General features: G+C 43.7%; 2 protein-coding genes across 2 annotated transcripts in view; one reads left to right on the top strand and one right to left on the bottom strand.

Annotated features, from left to right (window-relative positions):
• The window catches only part of LOC309693852 (uncharacterized protein), a 548,750-nt gene that overhangs the window by 500,842 nt on the left and 28,701 nt on the right, over positions 1 to 19,207 (bottom strand). The gene's annotated exons all lie outside the window — the stretch shown is intronic.
• LOC309694343 (uncharacterized protein) lies at positions 5,466 to 10,900 on the top strand. The gene is made up of 2 exons (XM_082514362.1): positions 5,466 to 6,300; positions 10,641 to 10,900. The coding sequence occupies exons 1-2, from the start codon at positions 6,024 to 6,026 to the stop codon at positions 10,718 to 10,720; spliced, it is 357 nt and encodes a 118-aa protein (XP_082370488.1). The 5' UTR covers positions 5,466 to 6,023; the 3' UTR covers positions 10,721 to 10,900.

Raw genomic sequence — 19,207 nt, forward strand, 5'->3', positions numbered from 1 at the left:
CTCATCTATCTTTACATGATGAAGAAAAGGAAGGACGCTCACAAGCACAGGAAAAAGTGCATTGGGAAAACAGCAACCAAAGACAGTGTGAAGGATGCATATTGCTTCCAGGTCAGGAAAAAAAAAAGCCAGTGTCCTAAACTTGCCTCCTCTTTGAAGGCCACCAGATGCTGATACCTGTGGCTGCTAAGACTTCTGGTCAACATTTTTCTGTCTTGACCTCTTTGGACATTTTCCTGATGAATTTATGGGCTCGGTTGCTTATTTTGGGTCACACTGAATAAAACATTAAGCCTATTTTGTAAATCTTGAGTTGGCAGCATCAGAAAGGCTCATCTCAAGTCTTCAAAACAGGACCTCAGAAATCAGTGGTTAATGTAATTCTAGCTACATCTATCTTTTATTCTGTCTATACTGATTATTAGGTGGCATTGCTAATGTGAAATCTACAACGCTCCTTACCAAAAAATGCTGTCTTGCATTGGTATATGCAGTATACCAATGCATTGGATATGCACTGGATTGTTACCAAGTACAAAATGTTTTGTATCACCATTATTATACCTTAAACGATGATTACTATCATACCTTATTACCATTTCCCACCAACATTTTAAACTATGAAATGAAAAACACATTCTGTATAAAGAAAGCTGGTAACACTGTAACACCTCAAAATAGCAACCTGTGTTCCCAGAACAAAGCGCATAACTGATACAAAAGCAATGATTATGTTATCAGGGAAAAGTCACTAAAGGTCTGAACATCCCAGTCACGTTGTATTTAGCAAATGCCACTTGACTCTGGCTATTCTTTAATTAGTACATAGAGTTGGCATGGAAGATGCCGGTGCTGCAAAGTGCAATGTTGATGCATGAACATATAAAAGTGTCCATTTTTTAGTGTTTCTTTGTGTCTCTGTTAGTGCTCATCTTTGTGTATGTACGCGTGCCCAGATGGCAGCTCCTCTGATGGGAGCATGTGTGTGGGTGAGCTGTAACTCAAGAGGCTAGATGGAGGACAGACTAAGTGGCTCTCAGGGGAGAGTCGATCGATTATTAAAGACAGTGGAGAGGGACACAACAGCCTAAGCTTACGGTAACAGCCAAAACAGACACACAGTCTTGGTTGGCGTAATTGCTATGGACAGGCATTGGTCTGAATGTCCTCGTCTCACTTCGTATCTCTGACATTTCTCAGAGGAGTTTCGTCTTCCTCTAGTCACATATACTGAAGAAAGTGGATAGATTCCAGTGACTGAAAAGTATGTATTAATTCTAAAAGAAGTCTACTCTGTTTCGTACCAGTTATGAGAATGAAAAAAATCAGGTGGTGGAACTGTTTCTGTTTTGACCTGATAGTATAATAAATGCATATTAACAATTAACCAGATGTATTTTTATTTATTTATTTATTTTAATGTATTCTCTGCTTTTTGACTTCTTGCAGTTGAGCGCTATAAATCAGTTTTTGGTATAGCTAAAAAATCCTGACAGTACAAGGGTACAGAGTAAGTAAGAGAAATGGGTGCCCTCAAAACTTCAATGCAATTCAGAAACCACACCTACCAAGTGTAACATCCCTGACAACCACGCCATCCTCTTGATACACGAGTATTCCCACTTTCCTCACATGTGAAGCTTTTTCTAAAGTGATGAAAGCAGAAGAGGAATTCCAAATGATAACAAAGTCCCTCTGGACATCTTCATCCCATTCCCAATCCTGACTGGCTCTCTACTGTCCTCTCCATTTACCGTCTCCAACACCACCACCACCACCATTCTCACAAGTATGGGAAATACAGCTGCTGTCAGCTGCTGAGGCCCTCCAGGCTGATCTCTCACTTTCTGGAATGTGCAGTGCCATAATGAGCTCTGCCCCCCTTCCCCATCTACCATGTTCTTGTTTCTGAGTGTTCTGCACTCTTCCTTTTTTGAAGCACAGTGAGAAAACGACTAAAGAAAGTATTTTTTTTCTAATTAGTGAAGTACACTGAATTGATTATATCTGTTAAATTAAGTTTTGATATTTATACCACAGGAGTCTAGCGCATTTTGCACTCATCAAAAGAATCGATGAAATGACGCCAGATAAAATCATGTCGGCAGCTTTTTAGGTGGTTTCCATGCACGGCATGTGGCTTCTCCAAATGAAGGTAACTCTCACTAAATGCTGGAATCCTCAGGGAGCTCTGCGTATCAAAAGTTGCATGCAGCTGTGCTTGGCCTCTGTGCTTATGTTGACTCGTAACCTCTGAACCTGAATCATTACTTACACCTGTCAGTCAGTGGAGGGCTTGGCCTCTGGTGACAGCTGAAGGGTGACTGAGACATGCCTGGCACCTTAAATCTAACACACTATACTCCCCTGTGGTTGCAATAATCATAATTCAAGAGCTGCCCTCTGACATGTTACTTTTTACACCAGGGAGATGTGTGCCTATAAAAAAAACCATACAATGTAGGATATTATATCCAACGAGAAACACTGCTGACATGTTTTAATAACGTCTATTGTGATGTATTTTCTGGTCTGTGCGTGGACACTGCACAGTGCAGCATATCCATTCTCAAAGTGAAGGCTTCTTAGTTCGGATTAGGTTAGATCGGTGTAACCTACAGGCGAGGAACACAACAGATCTAATATCATATGAAACAGGAACTGAAAGCCATGCGGCCCGAGTGTGGTCCCACACTCATAAATTATAACAGGCTCTGTTGTTCAGCAGAATAGAGCCTTCTCTAATATACAGTCAAAAATGGGAAATTTGAATCTCAGTCATTGGTTAAGCTTCATTGATAACTTGCCAAATATGATGCAACGGGTCACTGGAAGCCACCGGCAATGTTTATTTTTTCTTTCTGTTTGTTTATCTCTGTATGGAACTGTATGTATTTTCTGTGCATTACATTCTGTCATCCTATTAGCATATTTGTTCATTCCACTCGCAACCCATCGCTTGGTCCAATCTGTTGTCTATGGAAAATGATATTTGCTAAAATGAGCCCCTGAAGCGGCCACATAATGTTGATAATAATGATAGAAATCTAGTTTTCCCTTTGATGCATGAACACCTTTTAGATTTAATAGCCATATGCTGGAGCTGTTGTTGTGGCTGCTGTTATTGTTGTTGATTGTTTCTACTCTTGCCGAGTGTTGGACATATCATATGGACTACCCAAGACTACCATGATTGGATGATGTAGAGGGTAAGAGCACCCATACGGCACTGCATGTGTGCATGCACGTCAAAGAGTGCTGCTATTGTGGCTTTATTTTGAACATGTTAAAATAATACAAGAACAACAAAAAAAGAAACCCCCCCCCCCCCCCCCCCACAATAATCAAAATTAAACATAGGGAAAACAAAATAATCATTAAAAAATATGTTAGGAAGAAGCACATGGTTGTTTAATTCCTTATTTAACCTCACCCTCTTTACATCTAGTAACTAATAATCAATCCTGAGAAATGTAAGTATAATTTTTGGTTATAACTTTTTAAAAAATTATAATATACCAATCCTCTGGATAAAGTCTATTTGTGTGTGTTGCAGAAACCTCTATCAGGTGACTGGCAATCTGTAGCCTTGGTGGGTTAGGTCCTTTGAGAAATCTTCCACCAAAGACCACAGCTTAGATAGGAGATTTCCCTCCGAGTCTCACCAGTTACAGTCATAAGGTTGGGAAAAGGTGTGCATACATACGGTGATGTGTGTGACTGTTTTATAGGTGTGTGCGTGTGACTTGTAGAAGCAAAGAAATATATAAAAAATCACCAGGGGTCCAAAAGTGGACACATTGCAAAAATCTTCTGATGTTGTCCAGTATGCTTGTAAGCTGAGCATCCTGGTTTTGCCTGAGGCATCTTCAAAACTGTGTTGTTATAGACTCTCTGCTGTGCTCAGATTGGCCTGCCTGTTTCTGAATGCTCTTCCTTCTAAAAGCCAGTACCTTGAAGCTGTGCACTGTTGTGCTGAACCTTAGCATTCATCAGTTTCCACTTGTGATAACAGACCTGATAAAACATAGGACAGCTAGAGTGGATGCTTTATCCTGTCTTTTATAAGCGTTTCCAGGTTTGTTTGTATTTAGAAGGGACTCATAGCCCTTGTTTTGCTGCACACGTTCTACTTATTTCATTTATCAGATTTTTTTCTTTTCTTTTTTATGCTTTCAGTATGGTTAGGAGTGGTTTTGTTAGAGTCTCACAGTTACAGCGGGGTTATCTCTTCTTTTTCCATACATGCAAGCTAACAGCATTGCATCAGGGTATTTAATAATTTAAGAGCGTTCTCCCACTAATGTATTTATGAGCTGCTAACACAAGATAAAAAGACATGAGATGACTGAGAAAATGTGGAAGTCAACACATTTTCTCCCACTTATACTAACTCAAGTGACAAAGTGTTAGACTGTGATGTGTACGGTTAACTATCCTTTAACATTTCTAATCAAATTGTTTCACTTACCACCTTTACCAGGGTGTAGCACTTCTGTGAGCTAAAGGAATAGTGTAATAAATGACTGGCTCGTAATAAATAAAGAAATACTTTGAATTGAATAACATTTAATTAAATTAAAAAGCCATTACAGACGTCAGCAATTCCTCATTCAGCTTTAGGAAGCTGTGTTAATGGTTTCTGTGCCAAAGTATGGTAAAATAATACAGGTGTCGGAGAAACAGAAACTAGTTAATGAAACTGTCAGATGCAGATGCATCAAATTACCTGAGACTCTTTTTAATTTAATGAGCAATTTGATCTGTGTAGCAGCAGGACTTAAAAACAAAAAGGATAGCATTGTCAATTATTGTAATCTGTAATGTGGGAAAAATATTAATCTAATCACTTGAGTGTATGATCTGACTTGAAATGAGTGCATATAAAGTATAAAAGCAACTTTGAATTTGGACAGGAAGTATGAGCTATTTTGTTACTCTGAGTTATTTCAATCCAGGACAACATGTTCCACTGGAAAGATTTCCCTGGAACCAATCAGCGGGGCTGTGCATAATCATGCAGATGGTCCTGGTTGACTAGATTTTCTAGAACAAAATAAGACTTGATAGAAAAGGAGAATAGGTCAGTAGACTAGAGAAGAGAGGCGAGTACAGAGTAAGAAAAGAAGTGAAAACAGGACTAAATTGAGTGGAGGAAAACAAAGCACGCAACCAAATGGAATGTGGCAGAAAATACAGAGAGATTACGGGGGTCGAGGCAAGGGGAAAGGGTAAGACTGAGGACTCAGCAGGCCAAGATTAAGTGCAATGAAGTTTTAGGAGGGGAAAGAAGAGGTGAGGAGAGTTAATGTTATGACCCATCGAGAAAAGAATAGAGATAATAAAGGAGTAAGGATGACAAAATAATAGGGCTGTCGAAGTTAACTTGAAAACACATCAACACAATGCAACACAATGCAGTTTTTAAAAAATGGCTCCATTAACAGTGTCATGGTCCCTGTGCCTCACCAGCTGATTCTGTATTAGGCAACATGTTTTCTCTCTTTCTCTCTCTCTCTTGCTCTCTCTCCTGCCGGGGCGATGCTCATTACGGGCTCCCGCCCCTGGCCCACGCACCTGCTGCCGATCGGGATAATCACAAGGCCGATTTAAGACAGCAGCACTGTGTCACTCGTCGCTGGATCGTTGAGTTATCAGCGTCAGTCGCTCAGTAGATTGCAAATAAGGATCTGTGAGTTCGTTCCGTCTGTTCGCCTCTAACTATTATCTCTGTGTACAGATCTATCCCGGACCTTTCCCTGCCTGCCTGTCATCCCGTGGACGAGTGTGTGGTTGGTGTTTCCCCAGTGTAGGGAGTGAAGAGAGAGAGCCTTTGGAGGACGTCAGATCCCCGTCTTTTCCCTCACATACCCCGGAACCCTGGACCCCCCTCCCCTCCCTCCAGCACTTTGTAAATAGCATCACCTGGTGTCGTTGTGTGAAATAAATCTGTAAATCCTGTAAGGAGTCCCGGTCTGCGCCTGAGTCCGTTAACTGAAACCTGACAGAACGATCCAGCCATCATGGACTCAGCAGGTCGGGACCCAGCCGCTCAGGACCCTGTCGCTCAGGCACTCATCGCTCAGGGAGCTGCTCTGGCTCGACACGAGCAAATGCTCGAGCGGCTCCACCACGAAATGGCGGCGCTTACGCAGGCGGTCGCTCGCTTAACACCTCTGGAGAGTGATCCCCGGCCGGCGGCTCCCGCCCCCCAGGAGCCTGCGCCTGCCGCTGCGAGCACACCTCCGGCACCTCTGCCACCCTCGGACGGACCCCTGCCCACGCCGGAACCTTTTACGGGTGAGTCGGACAAGTGTGCTGGTTTTCTGGCTCAATGTACTCTTGTGTTCCGTGAGCAGCGGCGCTTCCATAACAACGACGGTGCCAAAATAACCTTTTTTGTCCAGTTGCTGCGGGACCGGGCTTTAAAGTGGGCTCAGGTCGTGCTTAGCTCGGATCCTGGGATTGCCTATGCTGATTTCCTGTCTAAATTCCAGACTGTGTTCAATAAGGGCTCAGGCGCTGAAGTCGCCGCGCTTCGTCTGCTGAACTACAAACAAGGGAAGCGGAGCATGTCTGACTATTCTATTGATTTTTGGATTTTGGCTGAAGAGACAGGCTGGGGCCCGGAGGCCTTACGGAGTGCACTGCTCAATAATGTTCGTGAGGAGGTGAAAGATGAACTCATTATGCGAGATCTCCCCGACTCTCTTACCGAGTTAATGGCTTTATGTATTAAGGTGGATGACCGGCTGCGAGCTCGTCGTCTGCCACGGCACTACAATTCCCAGGAGGCCACGGGGCAGTGGAGGGCTGGCTCCACCTCGGAGCCCAGCTCTTCCCGGCAGGCAGAGAGCGCAGACGGAGGAGAGCAACCCATGCAGATTGGAGGCTCGCATCTCTCCGCCGCGGAACGCCAGCGCCGTATCTCTGCCGGTGAGTGCCTCTATTGCGGCCACAAGGGACATGTGGTCGCCTCTTGCCCATCTCGAGCAAAAGGTCGCGCCCACCAGTGACGGTAGGAGTGCTGGTGGGCGGTCTCAGCCAAGACAAATCTCCTCCACGGTTAATGCTGTCTGCCCAGCTCACGGTCAACACCAAAGGTCATGTTCTCTCCGTTTTGATAGATTCAGGGGCGGAACAGAATTTTATCGACTCTGAGCTAGCAGACCGCCTTCAGCTAGGGCAGGAACCTCTTCCCCACACTTTGCGTGTCACTGCTTTGTCCGGCCAGCGCCTACCTGACATTACTCACGTCACTGAGCCCGTTATTCTCACTCTGTCTGGCAACCATACTGAGGAAATATGTTTTTTTGTGTTTAAGGCCACTCGGACGCCGCTCGTTCTCGGGCACCCCTGGCTTCGTCAACACAACCCGTGCATTAATTGGCTTACGGGACGCATTACGGGGTGGGGAGAGGAATGCCATATGACCTGCCTTAAATCCGCCTCACCGCCTCACACACCAGCCTCCCTCGCCAAGTCGACCGCGCCCTCCGATTTGTCCGGAGTACCCCCTGTTTATCATGATCTCGCCGAAGTGTTTCGCAAGGACCGGGCCCAGTCGTTGCCTCCTCACCGACCGTACGATTGCGCTATCGACTTACTCCCTGGCGCGCCATTGCCTACTAGCCGTCTCTACAGCATCTCTCTACCGGAGCGAGAGGTTATGGAGTCGTACATCTCAGAGTCCCTCGCCGCCGGCTTGATCCGCGCATCCTCATCGCCCGTAGCAGCAGGGTTTTTCTTCGTCGAGAAGAAAGACAAGTCTCTCCGCCCGTGCATCGACTACCGTGGATTAAATAGCATAACCATCAAAAACAAATATCCACTCCCACTTCTGACCTCTGCTTTTGAGCTGCTCCAGGGGGCGACAGTTTTCAGCAAATTGGACTTGAGGAGCGCATATCACTTAGTTCGGATCCGAGAGGGCGACGAGTGGAAGACCGCCTTCAATACTCACCTTGGACACTTTGAATACTTGGTTATGCCATTCGGCCTCTCTAATGCCCCTGCAGTTTTTCAAGCACTCGTTAATGATGTCTTGAGGGATTTCATTGACAGGTTCGTCTTCGTCTACCTCGACGACATCCTGATCTTCTCCAAATCACTGTCAGAGCATGAGACCCACGTCAGACAGGTCCTGCAACGCCTGCTGGAAAATCGGTTGTTCGTAAAAGGTGAGAAATGTGTCTTCCACGTGTCCACAGTTGCCTTCTTAGGCTACGTCATCGAGCAGGGAGACCTACGTCCTGACCCAGCTAAGGTGGAAGCCGTGGTGGAGTGGCCTGAACCCCCCAACCGACGGCAGCTGCAGCGGTTCCTCGGCTTCGCCAACTTCTATAGGAGGTTCATCCGGGACTATAGCAAGGTAGCTCTGCCTTTAACGCAATTGACCTCTCCCAAGGTTCCTTTTCAGTGGAACGATGCTGCCCAATCAGCCTTCCTGGAGCTGAAAGAGCGATTCGCCTCAGCACCCATTCTGGTCCAGCCCGACCTGACCCTGCAGTTTGTGGTGGAGGTGGACGCATCCGACACGGGAGTAGGAGCGGTCCTCTCACAACAGAGGGATGGTAAGCTCCACCCGTGTGCCTTTTTCTCCCGTCGTCTCACCCCCGCAGAACGCAACTACGACATTGGCGATCGGGAACTTCTTGCCATCAAGCTCGCCTTGGAGGAATGGAGGCACTGGCTGGAGGGCACTGCCCAACCGTTCATCGTTTGGACGGACCATAGGAATCTGGCATATCTGCAAACCGCAAAGAGGCTTAACGCCAGACAAGCAAGGTGGGCTCTGTTTTTTACGCGGTTCCACTTTTCAATCACTTACAGGCCAGGATCCCGCAACGTCAAGCCGGACGCCCTGTCTCGACAGTTCTCCACCTCCGAAGACCCGGCGGACCCTGCTCCCATCCTCCCGGCCACCTGTGTGGTGGGGGCTGTCTCCTGGGAGATCGAGTCGGCCATTCGCGAGGCTCAGAGAGCCGAACCGGATCCAGGAGGCGGTCCTGCGGGGCGCCTGTTCGTTCCCCAACCTGTCAGGTCTCAGGTGTTACAGTGGGCACACACAGCCCGTTTCTCCTGTCACCCAGGAATACACCGCACAATTGCTTTCCTGCAGCGCTACTTTTGGTGGCCCACCCTGAGCCGGGACGCCAAGGAATACGTCTCCGCGTGTGCAACCTGCGCTCGAAACAAGACCCCAAACCAGCCACCCTCGGGTCCGCTTCATCCCTTACCCACGCCTACCAGACCATGGTCCCATATTTCTCTGGATTTTGTGACCGGCCTCCCGCCATCTGCAGGTAATACGGCCATACTCACGATCGTTGACCGCTTTTCTAAGGCGGCTCACTTTGTTGCTCTGCCCAAGCTGCCTACAGCATTGGAGACTGCTCGCCTGCTCACCACCCATGTCTTTCGCCTGCACGGCATTCCAGATGACATCGTGTCTGACCGGGGTCCTCAATTCACGTCCCGTGTGTGGAGGGAGTTCTGCACCTCATTGGGATCTAAGGTCAGTCTCTCCTCTGGTTATCATCCGCAGAGCAATGGCCAGTCCGAACGGGCGAACCAGGAGTTGGAGGCGGCCCTGCGCTGCGTCGTCTCTTCCAACCAGGCCGTCTGGAGCGAGGAACTGCCCTGGATCGAGTACGCCCACAACAGCATGACCTCCTCCGCCACGGGCCGGTCCCCTTTCGAGGCTTCTCTGGGGTTCCAGCCACCTCTTTTTCCCTCCATCGAAGGCGAACACTCTGTGCCGTCCGTCCGGGCGCATCTGCGTAGGTGTCGTCGGGTGTGGAAGGCCACCCGGGCTGCGTTGTTACGCACCAAGGACCGCAACAAACGCTTCGCTGACCGCCGCCGGTCCTCCGCTCCCACCTATACTGTTGGGCAGAAGGTATGGCTTTCCACACGCTTCGTTCCCATCCGGGCGGAATCCAGGAAGCTCTCTCCTGCCTATATCGGCCCGTTCGAGATCTCGGCTTTGGTTAACCCTGTGTCCGTTAAGCTCAAGCTGCCTCGCAACATGAAGATACACGATGTTTTCCATGTGTCTCAGGTTAAACCTCTCCGGTCCAGTCCTCTGTGCCCGCCTTCCAGGCCCCCTCCTCCCCCCCGGCTCGTGGACGGTCTGCCGGCTTACTCGATCACCCGTATCATGGATTCTCGGCGGCGGGGGCGTGGCTTCCAGTACCTGGTGGATTGGGAGGGCTATGGCTTGGAGGAGCGGTCCTGGGTCCCTCGGGCGGCCGTCCTGGACCGGCGCATGCTGCGGGCGTTCCATCGTCTGCATCCGGATAAGCCTGGTGGGTCGCCGGGGGGCTCCCGTTGAGGGGGGGGTACTGTCATGGTCCCTGTGCCTCACCAGCTGATTCTGTATTAGGCAACATGTTTTCTCTCTTTCTCTCTCTCTCTTGCTCTCTCTCCTGCCGGGGCGATGCTCATTACGGGCTCCCGCCCCTGGCCCACGCACCTGCTGCCGATCGGGATAATCACAAGGCCGATTTAAGACAGCAGCACTGTGTCACTCGTCGCTGGATCGTTGAGTTATCAGCGTCAGTCGCTCAGTAGATTGCAAATAAGGATCTGTGAGTTCGTTCCGTCTGTTCGCCTCTAACTATTATCTCTGTGTACAGATCTATCCCGGACCTTTCCCTGCCTGCCTGTCATCCCGTGGACGAGTGTGTGGTTGGTGTTTCCCCAGTGTAGGGAGTGAAGAGAGAGAGCCTTTGGAGGACGTCAGATCCCCGTCTTTTCCCTCACATACCCCGGAACCCTGGACCCCCCTCCCCTCCCTCCAGCACTTTGTAAATAGCATCACCTGGTGTCGTTGTGTGAAATAAATCTGTAAATCCTGTAAGGAGTCCCGGTCTGCGCCTGAGTCCGTTAACTGAAACCTGACAAACAGAGTCTGTATTCTTTCTAAATCATAAATTCAACATGACCAATAGTGAATATATAGTTGTATTCCAATAATGCACTAAAGCCTTTGGATTACAAACTTCTATAAAAAAAAATTAAGAAAAAGAAGAAAAGCTACCATAGGACGTTATAGTTCAAGCTACAAATGAAATGCACGCCACTGTAGACTTCTAGTAAATTTGATTATATTAGAAGTCTCTCTATACTCTTTCAGTTGGCGATAACAGAGGAACTTTTCTTGAACAGGAAGTTATTTCAAGTTTCAAAGCTTGACAGATGGCTCACTTGACAAAACTATGTCTGTGTGCCGTTTCTGTAAGGCTTAGTTTTTGCCTCAGTACATCCAGCCTATAATACCACATGCAAGTTTTTGCAAGATTTTTCATTTGCCTTGATCATACACAACTGATCATGTTTTATAGAGGCCAGTGGCAACCAACTGCTATATGAAACTCAACCCAAACCAGAAAGTAGACATTTCTCATGATGTAATACGTTTGTGGTTAATAACAAGCAGCTACACATAGTCTTGTGGTAAATACCAATTTTCAATAAAATGGGAACGCTATATAATCAACTATTAAACTAAAGGAATTGAAAAAAGCACTAAAACAAAGCAAAGAAACTCAGTATTAGGGAATAGGGAATGAGCATGTGATAATAGCAGAGCAGAGCTAAACAGAGGTACGTGTGTCTGTACACTCCTGTCAGATATACAGGACGACACAAGATAAATGAGGTGGGTAAATATGCTGCTATCATCAGATGCTGATAGCATGAACATACTGAACTTTGACATCATTGAGTTTAAACTGGCTTAGCATGAGTGTCTTGGATTTGGCAATAAACAAAATTTGAGTCATCATGTCATCTGCAAAAACTGCTCTGGTCTGGCTTTTTTCACATTTGTTCTAACTCTTTCAATCAAACTTTCTCAACACACTTCCTCAGGGTTCTTTTTTAAAATTCTTTATTTTTATATTTTGCTTATATATGTGTGTTTGTTATACTTGGAAACCCCCCCCGCTTCATCAAAGTTAGCCTTTGCCGTTTGTCTCACTTCTATGTATAGATCACAGGCAGCTTCTGACACTGTTTGTAGCCTACATCTGAGCCACCCAGGTACACAGTGGGGAGCAGGTATTCACGCCTATGTTTGTCTACAGAGGTGTGACTCTGAATAAGAATGTGTTGTTTACGTCTATATCAGTCACTCCCAAGTAAGCGAGTGTACACGAAACCCTTGAATAAGGAAGTTTTATTTCATATTTTAACTGTCAGAAGTTCTGATTTCCTGAAGAGCTGTGAAAAGTTACAAACACAAAAACATGGCACTCTTATCATGCATGCATTCAACTTGCAATCACATGGCCATTAAATAGGGGTGGCAGCATGGACATAGTGTGTCTGAATGTTCATGAGCAGAAGAATTTTTATCATTCTTCCTTCAGTATATTTCATGAAGTTCTGTAAATAGAGATTTTAAAAAAAATCCCATCGATCTCTTGAAGAATGTAGCCTTGGGTGACTTAAAAGAAAGTGCCTTCAAAAGCGGAACGACTCAGCCTGCAGTTTGGTACACTGAGCCGACCAACCAGAGGTGATCTCCTTGAATCATTTCAATCTAACACATCTACTATCGGCACACATCCATCCCTTTGATGTTTAGGTTAGCGGGTGCAAGAGGAAAAAAAAGACACTAGTTTATTGTAGCTCAACTCTTTGTATGCAGAAAATATGTGAAAGTCAACAAATGGTCTTTTGTTCCTTTTGTGGGCTGCAGATGTCTATCATGAAACGTTTGGATATAGGTATGGAATTTAAATGTTTCTTTTTCTTGTGCATGGAAATCTATGAAATACTGGATGGATGGATGGATGGATGGATGGATGGATGGATGGATGGATGGATGGATGGATGGATGGATGGATGGATAGATGGATGGATGGATGGATGGATGGATGGATGGATGGATGGATGGATGGATAGATAGATGGATGGATGGATGGACCTGTGAAGGCTAAAGTACAGATGCTCAATAGAGAGAGATTATGTGAAAGAATTGAACATGATGTAAGTTTTGAGTAACAAACTATTTGGTAATTGGATTCCAACGATGGTTTGATTAAGTCCAACAGTGGATAGAAATAGGACGGGACCCCCACGGAGTCAGAGATGAAGGGATCTCTAAATGGCCAACATGAGCTGGAGATGGGGAGGAGGTGGGTCGCATGAGTGAGAGTGTGATAGGCAGAATGACAGAAGAGCACTGAGATTTAAAGCACATGGCTGATTGGCTCACAGAAGGTGGGCATGAAAATGACTGGGCCAGAGTGATGACGACAGAATTAAATTTGACACTGTGGGAAAGTGGAAGTGATGTAAAGAATAGACTATCAGCCCGAACACCCAGGAATGCAGGCAGATAAGCGAATACAGATCTCCCTTATTGACCTTGTACATAAGGTTTCTATATTGCTTCCCCCCCCCCCCCCCCCCCCCCAAAAAAAAAAAAAAAAAAATTGGCCACATAGTGTTGGTAATTTATTCATTCAATTTAGCGTTTGAGAATGTGTTTGGCTGATTCTAATGTCATAACCAAATCTGGGAAAGGATTTAAACTTAGATTAAAATAAAGATGCGATAAGACATTTGGCATTAATTGTAACTACCCACAGGAGCAGAGCAGGATTCTGCTGAGATATGCAAAGGCAGAGAAAATGAGTGTGTGTGTGTGCGTGTGTGTGCGTGTGTGTGTGTGTGCTGACTTACTCAGTTTCGGCCTCACCTATTCCACATTGTCCAACACATAAAATTCATGATAGGAGCTACTGTTTGTAAACAAGCGTGCAAGGTGAGAGTGAATAAAAATCTAACTGTCGCACTCCGAATGAGCAGAAAGAAAAAAAAAAACGACAGAAAAAGCTAAGAGAACAAAGCAGTGATGGATGTTTTTAAGAAAACCTCTTCAGACTCCTAACTTAAATTGGATTTTAACTCCACTGAGTGCAGGTAGATTTTTATTTTCATTCAGTTGTCAACCACTACTGATGACAAGTTAACAGCTTTGGCACAGAATGCAAATCATGTTGGTTTTCTCATTTTGCTGCCAGGTGGAGTTCTAAATATGTCGTTCAAGCAAAGGCTGCTTCCACCACAAAGATTAAATAAAGTGTAATTGAAAAGTCTGAAACTGTTCAGTTTTTATGCATTGTTGTAAGGTCCCGGCTTCAACGTCCATCATCTTGACAACTTACCAAATACCTAGGTTTGATAGCCCTGACGCTTTCATGAAACATGGCATTGTGTTTCTAAGCGTCTGAGATTAAAAGCCTTTTTTTGCTACTGTAAACTGCACACTATTACAGATCACTTGTTTAAAAATTTTTATCAAAAAATACAACATACACCAACTTTAATATCATGACATGCATTTATAGAATGTTGCAGCAGTTTTAATCGACACGATCATGCTAATTTTAATGTAAATGAACAAAAAGACAGCTTTGACTAGATTTGCACTATAGGAGCTTCTATAGTAACTGTAGTATAGTAAGAAATCCTGCATCTTGCATGTAGCCATAGCTGTAAATGACAGCTTGTGTACATTATAATCCTGTTTACTGTCATGCAAATCCTGCCTTACAAGAGAAGATATATTCAGCAGGGCAAGCTGAAGACTAGCTGTAATTGTCTCTTGTAAGAGAGAAGAGAATGCCTTGACAGATCCGAGTGTTCTCTTAACATACACACTTTGACCACCTGCTACATCCTCCTTTCACCGTGTAGAGTGACGAGTGATAAATGTGTCACTGTTGTATAAATGTTCAAAGAAGCAGTCTCACTGAAGGAGAAACTTAGGTTATATGGATATGTGTGCCACACTAGCCATATCTATATGGTAAAACAAACAGATCTGCACACAACAACATTGCTGATCATTTGTTTTCTTTTTTTTGTTGTCATCTTAAAATGAAATTTAAATGAAACACAGCCAAGTTGTTTGATGCCACAGTGAGCAGTTCTTCAGAATATGTAATCACATTCGCATGAGTCTGAAAACAGAGTCTATAGAAGCCTGATATAATGATGACTCACTGTCCTTTGTTGTAGTTCAGCATCAGATTTTTCTATTTAGTTACATTGTATGTGCTAAAAGCCTCTATCATTCCTTACTAACCCAGACCACACCAGAGGACTGCAAGGCAGATCATATTTACACATATATGTGCAGTCGGTCCAAAGCCAGCAAAGAAGATTATGAATGAAAACGTACCAAAAATTCACTGTGAATGCTTTAACACCGTGGAGGATTTGGTCTGACAGAGGTTAAGGAAAGAAAAAGGTTCAAATGATTTCTGGGAGATACGGTCAGCCAATAATACACACTCCATGGGATGATGCTGTGATACTGCAGGCAGTATTTGTTGATGTAGAATTCTCACAGGCAAAAGCCCTCAGTTTGTAACATAGGAGGAAAGAGACTAAAAGTCTTGTTTGAATAAAAGAAAAGAAAAAATCATTTTATCCTTTAAGCTGACAGAACAAGAGTTAGAAAGGGACTAGTCATATCGAAAATAACATTAGCAACAATGAAGAAGCTGATAAAAACTGGATTTTTTTGCCACAAGGCAACATGATGTCCCCATCTCTCCAAGGAAGCCACACAGTTGAGATCTCACATTGTGACACATGCAGCTCCCTATATGGAGCCTCAGCATGTGAAGTAACCCTCATCCCCAGGCCTTGATGAAACAGCTAGACTTGCCATAGACAAGTATGCTGATAGCAGCTTTTGTAAGAACTATAATTTCCAGGTGTCCTGGCAACATAACAGCTTCCCGTTGGTGGTGATTTTAGAAGCTGAAGTTACCTGTCCATGTGAATTGCTCAATCACCATTTTCCCTTTGAGTTCACATTCACAAGCAATGGCATGTCCATCAAATGCACACATACGAGTACAGCATGTGTCTGTTTCTGTCTGTTCCTTTGTTATTCTATTTGTGTCGCGCCTCTGGGAGGAACATCAGTGTCTATTTCATGGTGGGAGAGTGGGCTCAGTCATTATAGCACCATGTGGCCTTGTCTAATTGTCTCAGAGCATTTTTCCTACCATTCATCTCTCCTAGATAAAAGCAAGTGGAAAAGGAGTCACAAAGGAGTTATACAATACTATGCAAAACTCTTGAGCCACCAATTGTTTCTTTGTAGTTTGCTTCAAACAAGCCAAAATTTACTATCATTTTTAAAGTGGTGTTCTGCAGGCTTTCAGAAGGTTTTTCAAAGTCTTTGTTTTACACATTGGCTGCATTTTCACTCATGTTACTTGCACCTTGCCATTGTTCGAAGAAAGGTTTTTGTTTTTTAAGCCACTTAACACTGATCTGTGAATCATTCAAGCTTTAAGAAAGGCCTCTAAACGAAACAGTGGTACTTTTTTAACTGAAACACATTAATTGTTCCTATTTTGTAGTTGAATCTTTAAAAATACCAAAGACAATACTGTCAACACAGACAAATAACTATTAGATAAAAATAACATATCTTGGCATGGTGTGCAGTGCGTCCTTAAAAAAATTTGAGGAAAAGTAGATGACAAGAAAAGGTGGTTTTAAAAAAACCTCTTCAGCAAATAAACAGTATCTGAAAGTCATGTCCTTCACCTTGAGAACGATCCCAAACATCCTGTCGATGCAGTAAAAGCATACCTGGACAGAAAAAACACACGCAATGGAACACTGTCAGTCACTGATTGGCCTCCCCAAAGCCCGGACCTCAACCTTCTTGAAGCAGTGTGCCATCACTTTGAAAGAGAGCGAAACAAGAAACAGAAAACATCTGAAGGAGAGCTTTGAATGTCCTTCAAGAGGCCTGGAGAACTTTTCTTGAAGACTACTTTAAAAAATGAGAAGATATGCTATGCTAAAGAACAAAGCTGGTCATTTGAGCTGGAGACACAAATTTGAGGTTCCATCAGGAACTAAATCTCAACTCATCAAACCTGCTGTGGGGAACCCGTGTGGCAAAGGAGCAGCCGAAACAAAGCTTCATACCAAATACTGACTTTCAAGCTTGATAGAATTGTACAAACTCAGCTTTGCCTTATTTCAATGTATATTTGCTGATGCTTCAGTAAATCACTGCATCTATTTCTCCTTTTTCCTGGCATATCATACATAAATGATTGGTGGGTTCAGACTTTTGCATTGTATTTTCATGTGAAATTCAGAATTCAAACAAGAACTAAAACCACCTCAAATATGATGAAGTGTGCTAAAACTGAAAGAGAATGAAAAAAAAGCAGATAGTAAGATTCTCTCTGAACAAACATGATTATGCGTGTAAAGTTCAGTGTGATAATATTCATACGTGAGATTTTCATGACAGAAAGATGTGAAAAACTGTCACAGTCTTCACTGTGATCACAGATGTTCACTCTGATATCTCTTAAAACACAGAAGAAGAAAACGAGCTGTTTCCCTTTTGCTTGCAGAAAGACACAAGTTAAAGGCAACGAACCACGAGAGAACTCTCTGACTTAATCACTTTGCTCTCTTCTCTAATTTCCCCCTTTTCATTTTCCTCTTGTTTGAGCTCATTTCCAGCATTTCTTTTTCTTCTTGTGGTGTCCTGTCAACACCTGCCACATTCCTGTGACAAGTCATCATTAAGTGCAGAGAGAAATTTACTTTAAATTGACTACTGAGAGCTCTCCGCGAGTGTTTGTGCAATACTGACAAGTTTTTTTTTAATTAAAGTGGCTAAACAAACATGTTTTCCTGCAGAACAAAACAATACCGTTCCTTTGAGAGTGTCTAACTGTGAACCGTTGATAATGGCTGTACTAAATTGCAAACAATTCACATTGGACAGCCATGACATGAATGGCAGACATCAAAGAAAAACAGGCATAATATAACACATTCCTGTAGGCTTTGTAATGCACACATAAGTTTGTAAATGTGCACATAATGGAGACAGGACCTGAACATAACAATATCACCGCTAGTGTGCTCTACTGAATTTAAAACTCTGACTATAGTTACAGAGCTATCATAGTCTCTGGTTTTGGTCTTTCAGTTCTGAGTTGCCTGTTTATTCTCTCTGTTGTTTAGTGCTGCTGTCACTGTTGCTTTTGATTATTGTTGAATAGATTCCAGTTTAGATGTCATTATCATCCTATCTTGAGTATTCTTGTGGTATTTAAGTTCTAGTAGTAATTCATTTATTTATTTACAGTTTAGACTCCTGCTCTGATTTCTTTATTACACTTAGAATGTTTCAGTCTCTTCTTGCTTGAGTTAGAGTTGTAGTTTATTTCCTGTTTTATTTGGCTAGTTAGTTTCTTCTTTTGTGTTAATTCCTCCTTTTTTTCCATGTGTCTCATTTCCCCAGATGTGCTTTATTGATAATCAGCCCTGCGTGTGTATAAATAGTCCGGTCTTCCCCCTGCCCCGTTGCACTTGCTAATTGTTCTCTGTATCTGTACTATTTGTGTATGTTGGACTTTGTTTTTGTATTTGTTTCTTGTTAATCTCGGAAATCCTGCATCAGCCTCAATAAATTAGCTTTTTCTATGTCAATAAGACTGCTTCCAGGATCCTTCCTTTGGGTCCTACAATCTACTCTCCACAAAAACCCAACAAGAGCACAAAAGTATTGGTATTAGGATCTTAATTACTTACTTCTACAGAAAAGTACAAGTATACTAAAGTATAAACCCTCTGTGTAAGAGCATCATTTTAACCATCTTAAATTTGTTTTTTTTTAATTAAATGATTTCCAACTCACAAGCATAATGAGAGTGACTGCAAAGAGATTTGTTGCAAGTTGTGTTAACGTACAACAGCTTTTCATCAACACATTAATAAGCAAATAAATGAATTCTCCATTGTATAACTGCATCAGGCTTGACTATTGTTTATTCCTCTGATATGATTCTGCTTACAATTAACTAATGTTACAGTTAACGGAAGTTAACACATTTTTCAGGTACAAAGATAATTTGATATTGTTTTGTAAAACAAGGCTCTGCTTTCTGTCTGTGCTACCGACAGAAAGCAGTTAGTCTACACAGTAGCTCTAATTTACACGCTGAGTAGAAAGAGGAATGAATGAATAAACATTTCTAACCATCAGCAACCACCCACAGTACATATATCTTATAGGGCCATGTCTTTCAGTTTATCTGGTGCTGGAGAGTTTACACAATAGATTTTTACATTTACGACTGTCACTGATGAAAATAGAAGTTTTCATATAATTTTCATATACTTTTTT

Source organism: Aulonocara stuartgranti (genome assembly GCF_965226115.1).
Source record: "Aulonocara stuartgranti genome assembly, chromosome: 18".
NCBI lineage: Eukaryota > Metazoa > Chordata > Actinopteri > Cichliformes > Cichlidae > Aulonocara > Aulonocara stuartgranti.

What these genes read in the sequence shown, in the direction of transcription:
- LOC309694343 (XM_082514362.1), top strand. Translation starts at nt 6,024, where the DNA reads ATGGACTCAGCAGGTCGGGACCCAGCCGCTCAGGACCCTGTCGCTCAG. An exon ending in CACGCCGGAACCTTTTACGG is followed by an intron (nt 6,301 to 10,640) that starts GTGAGTCGGACA and finishes CTCTGTGTACAG; the next exon opens with ATCTATCCCGGACCTTTCCC.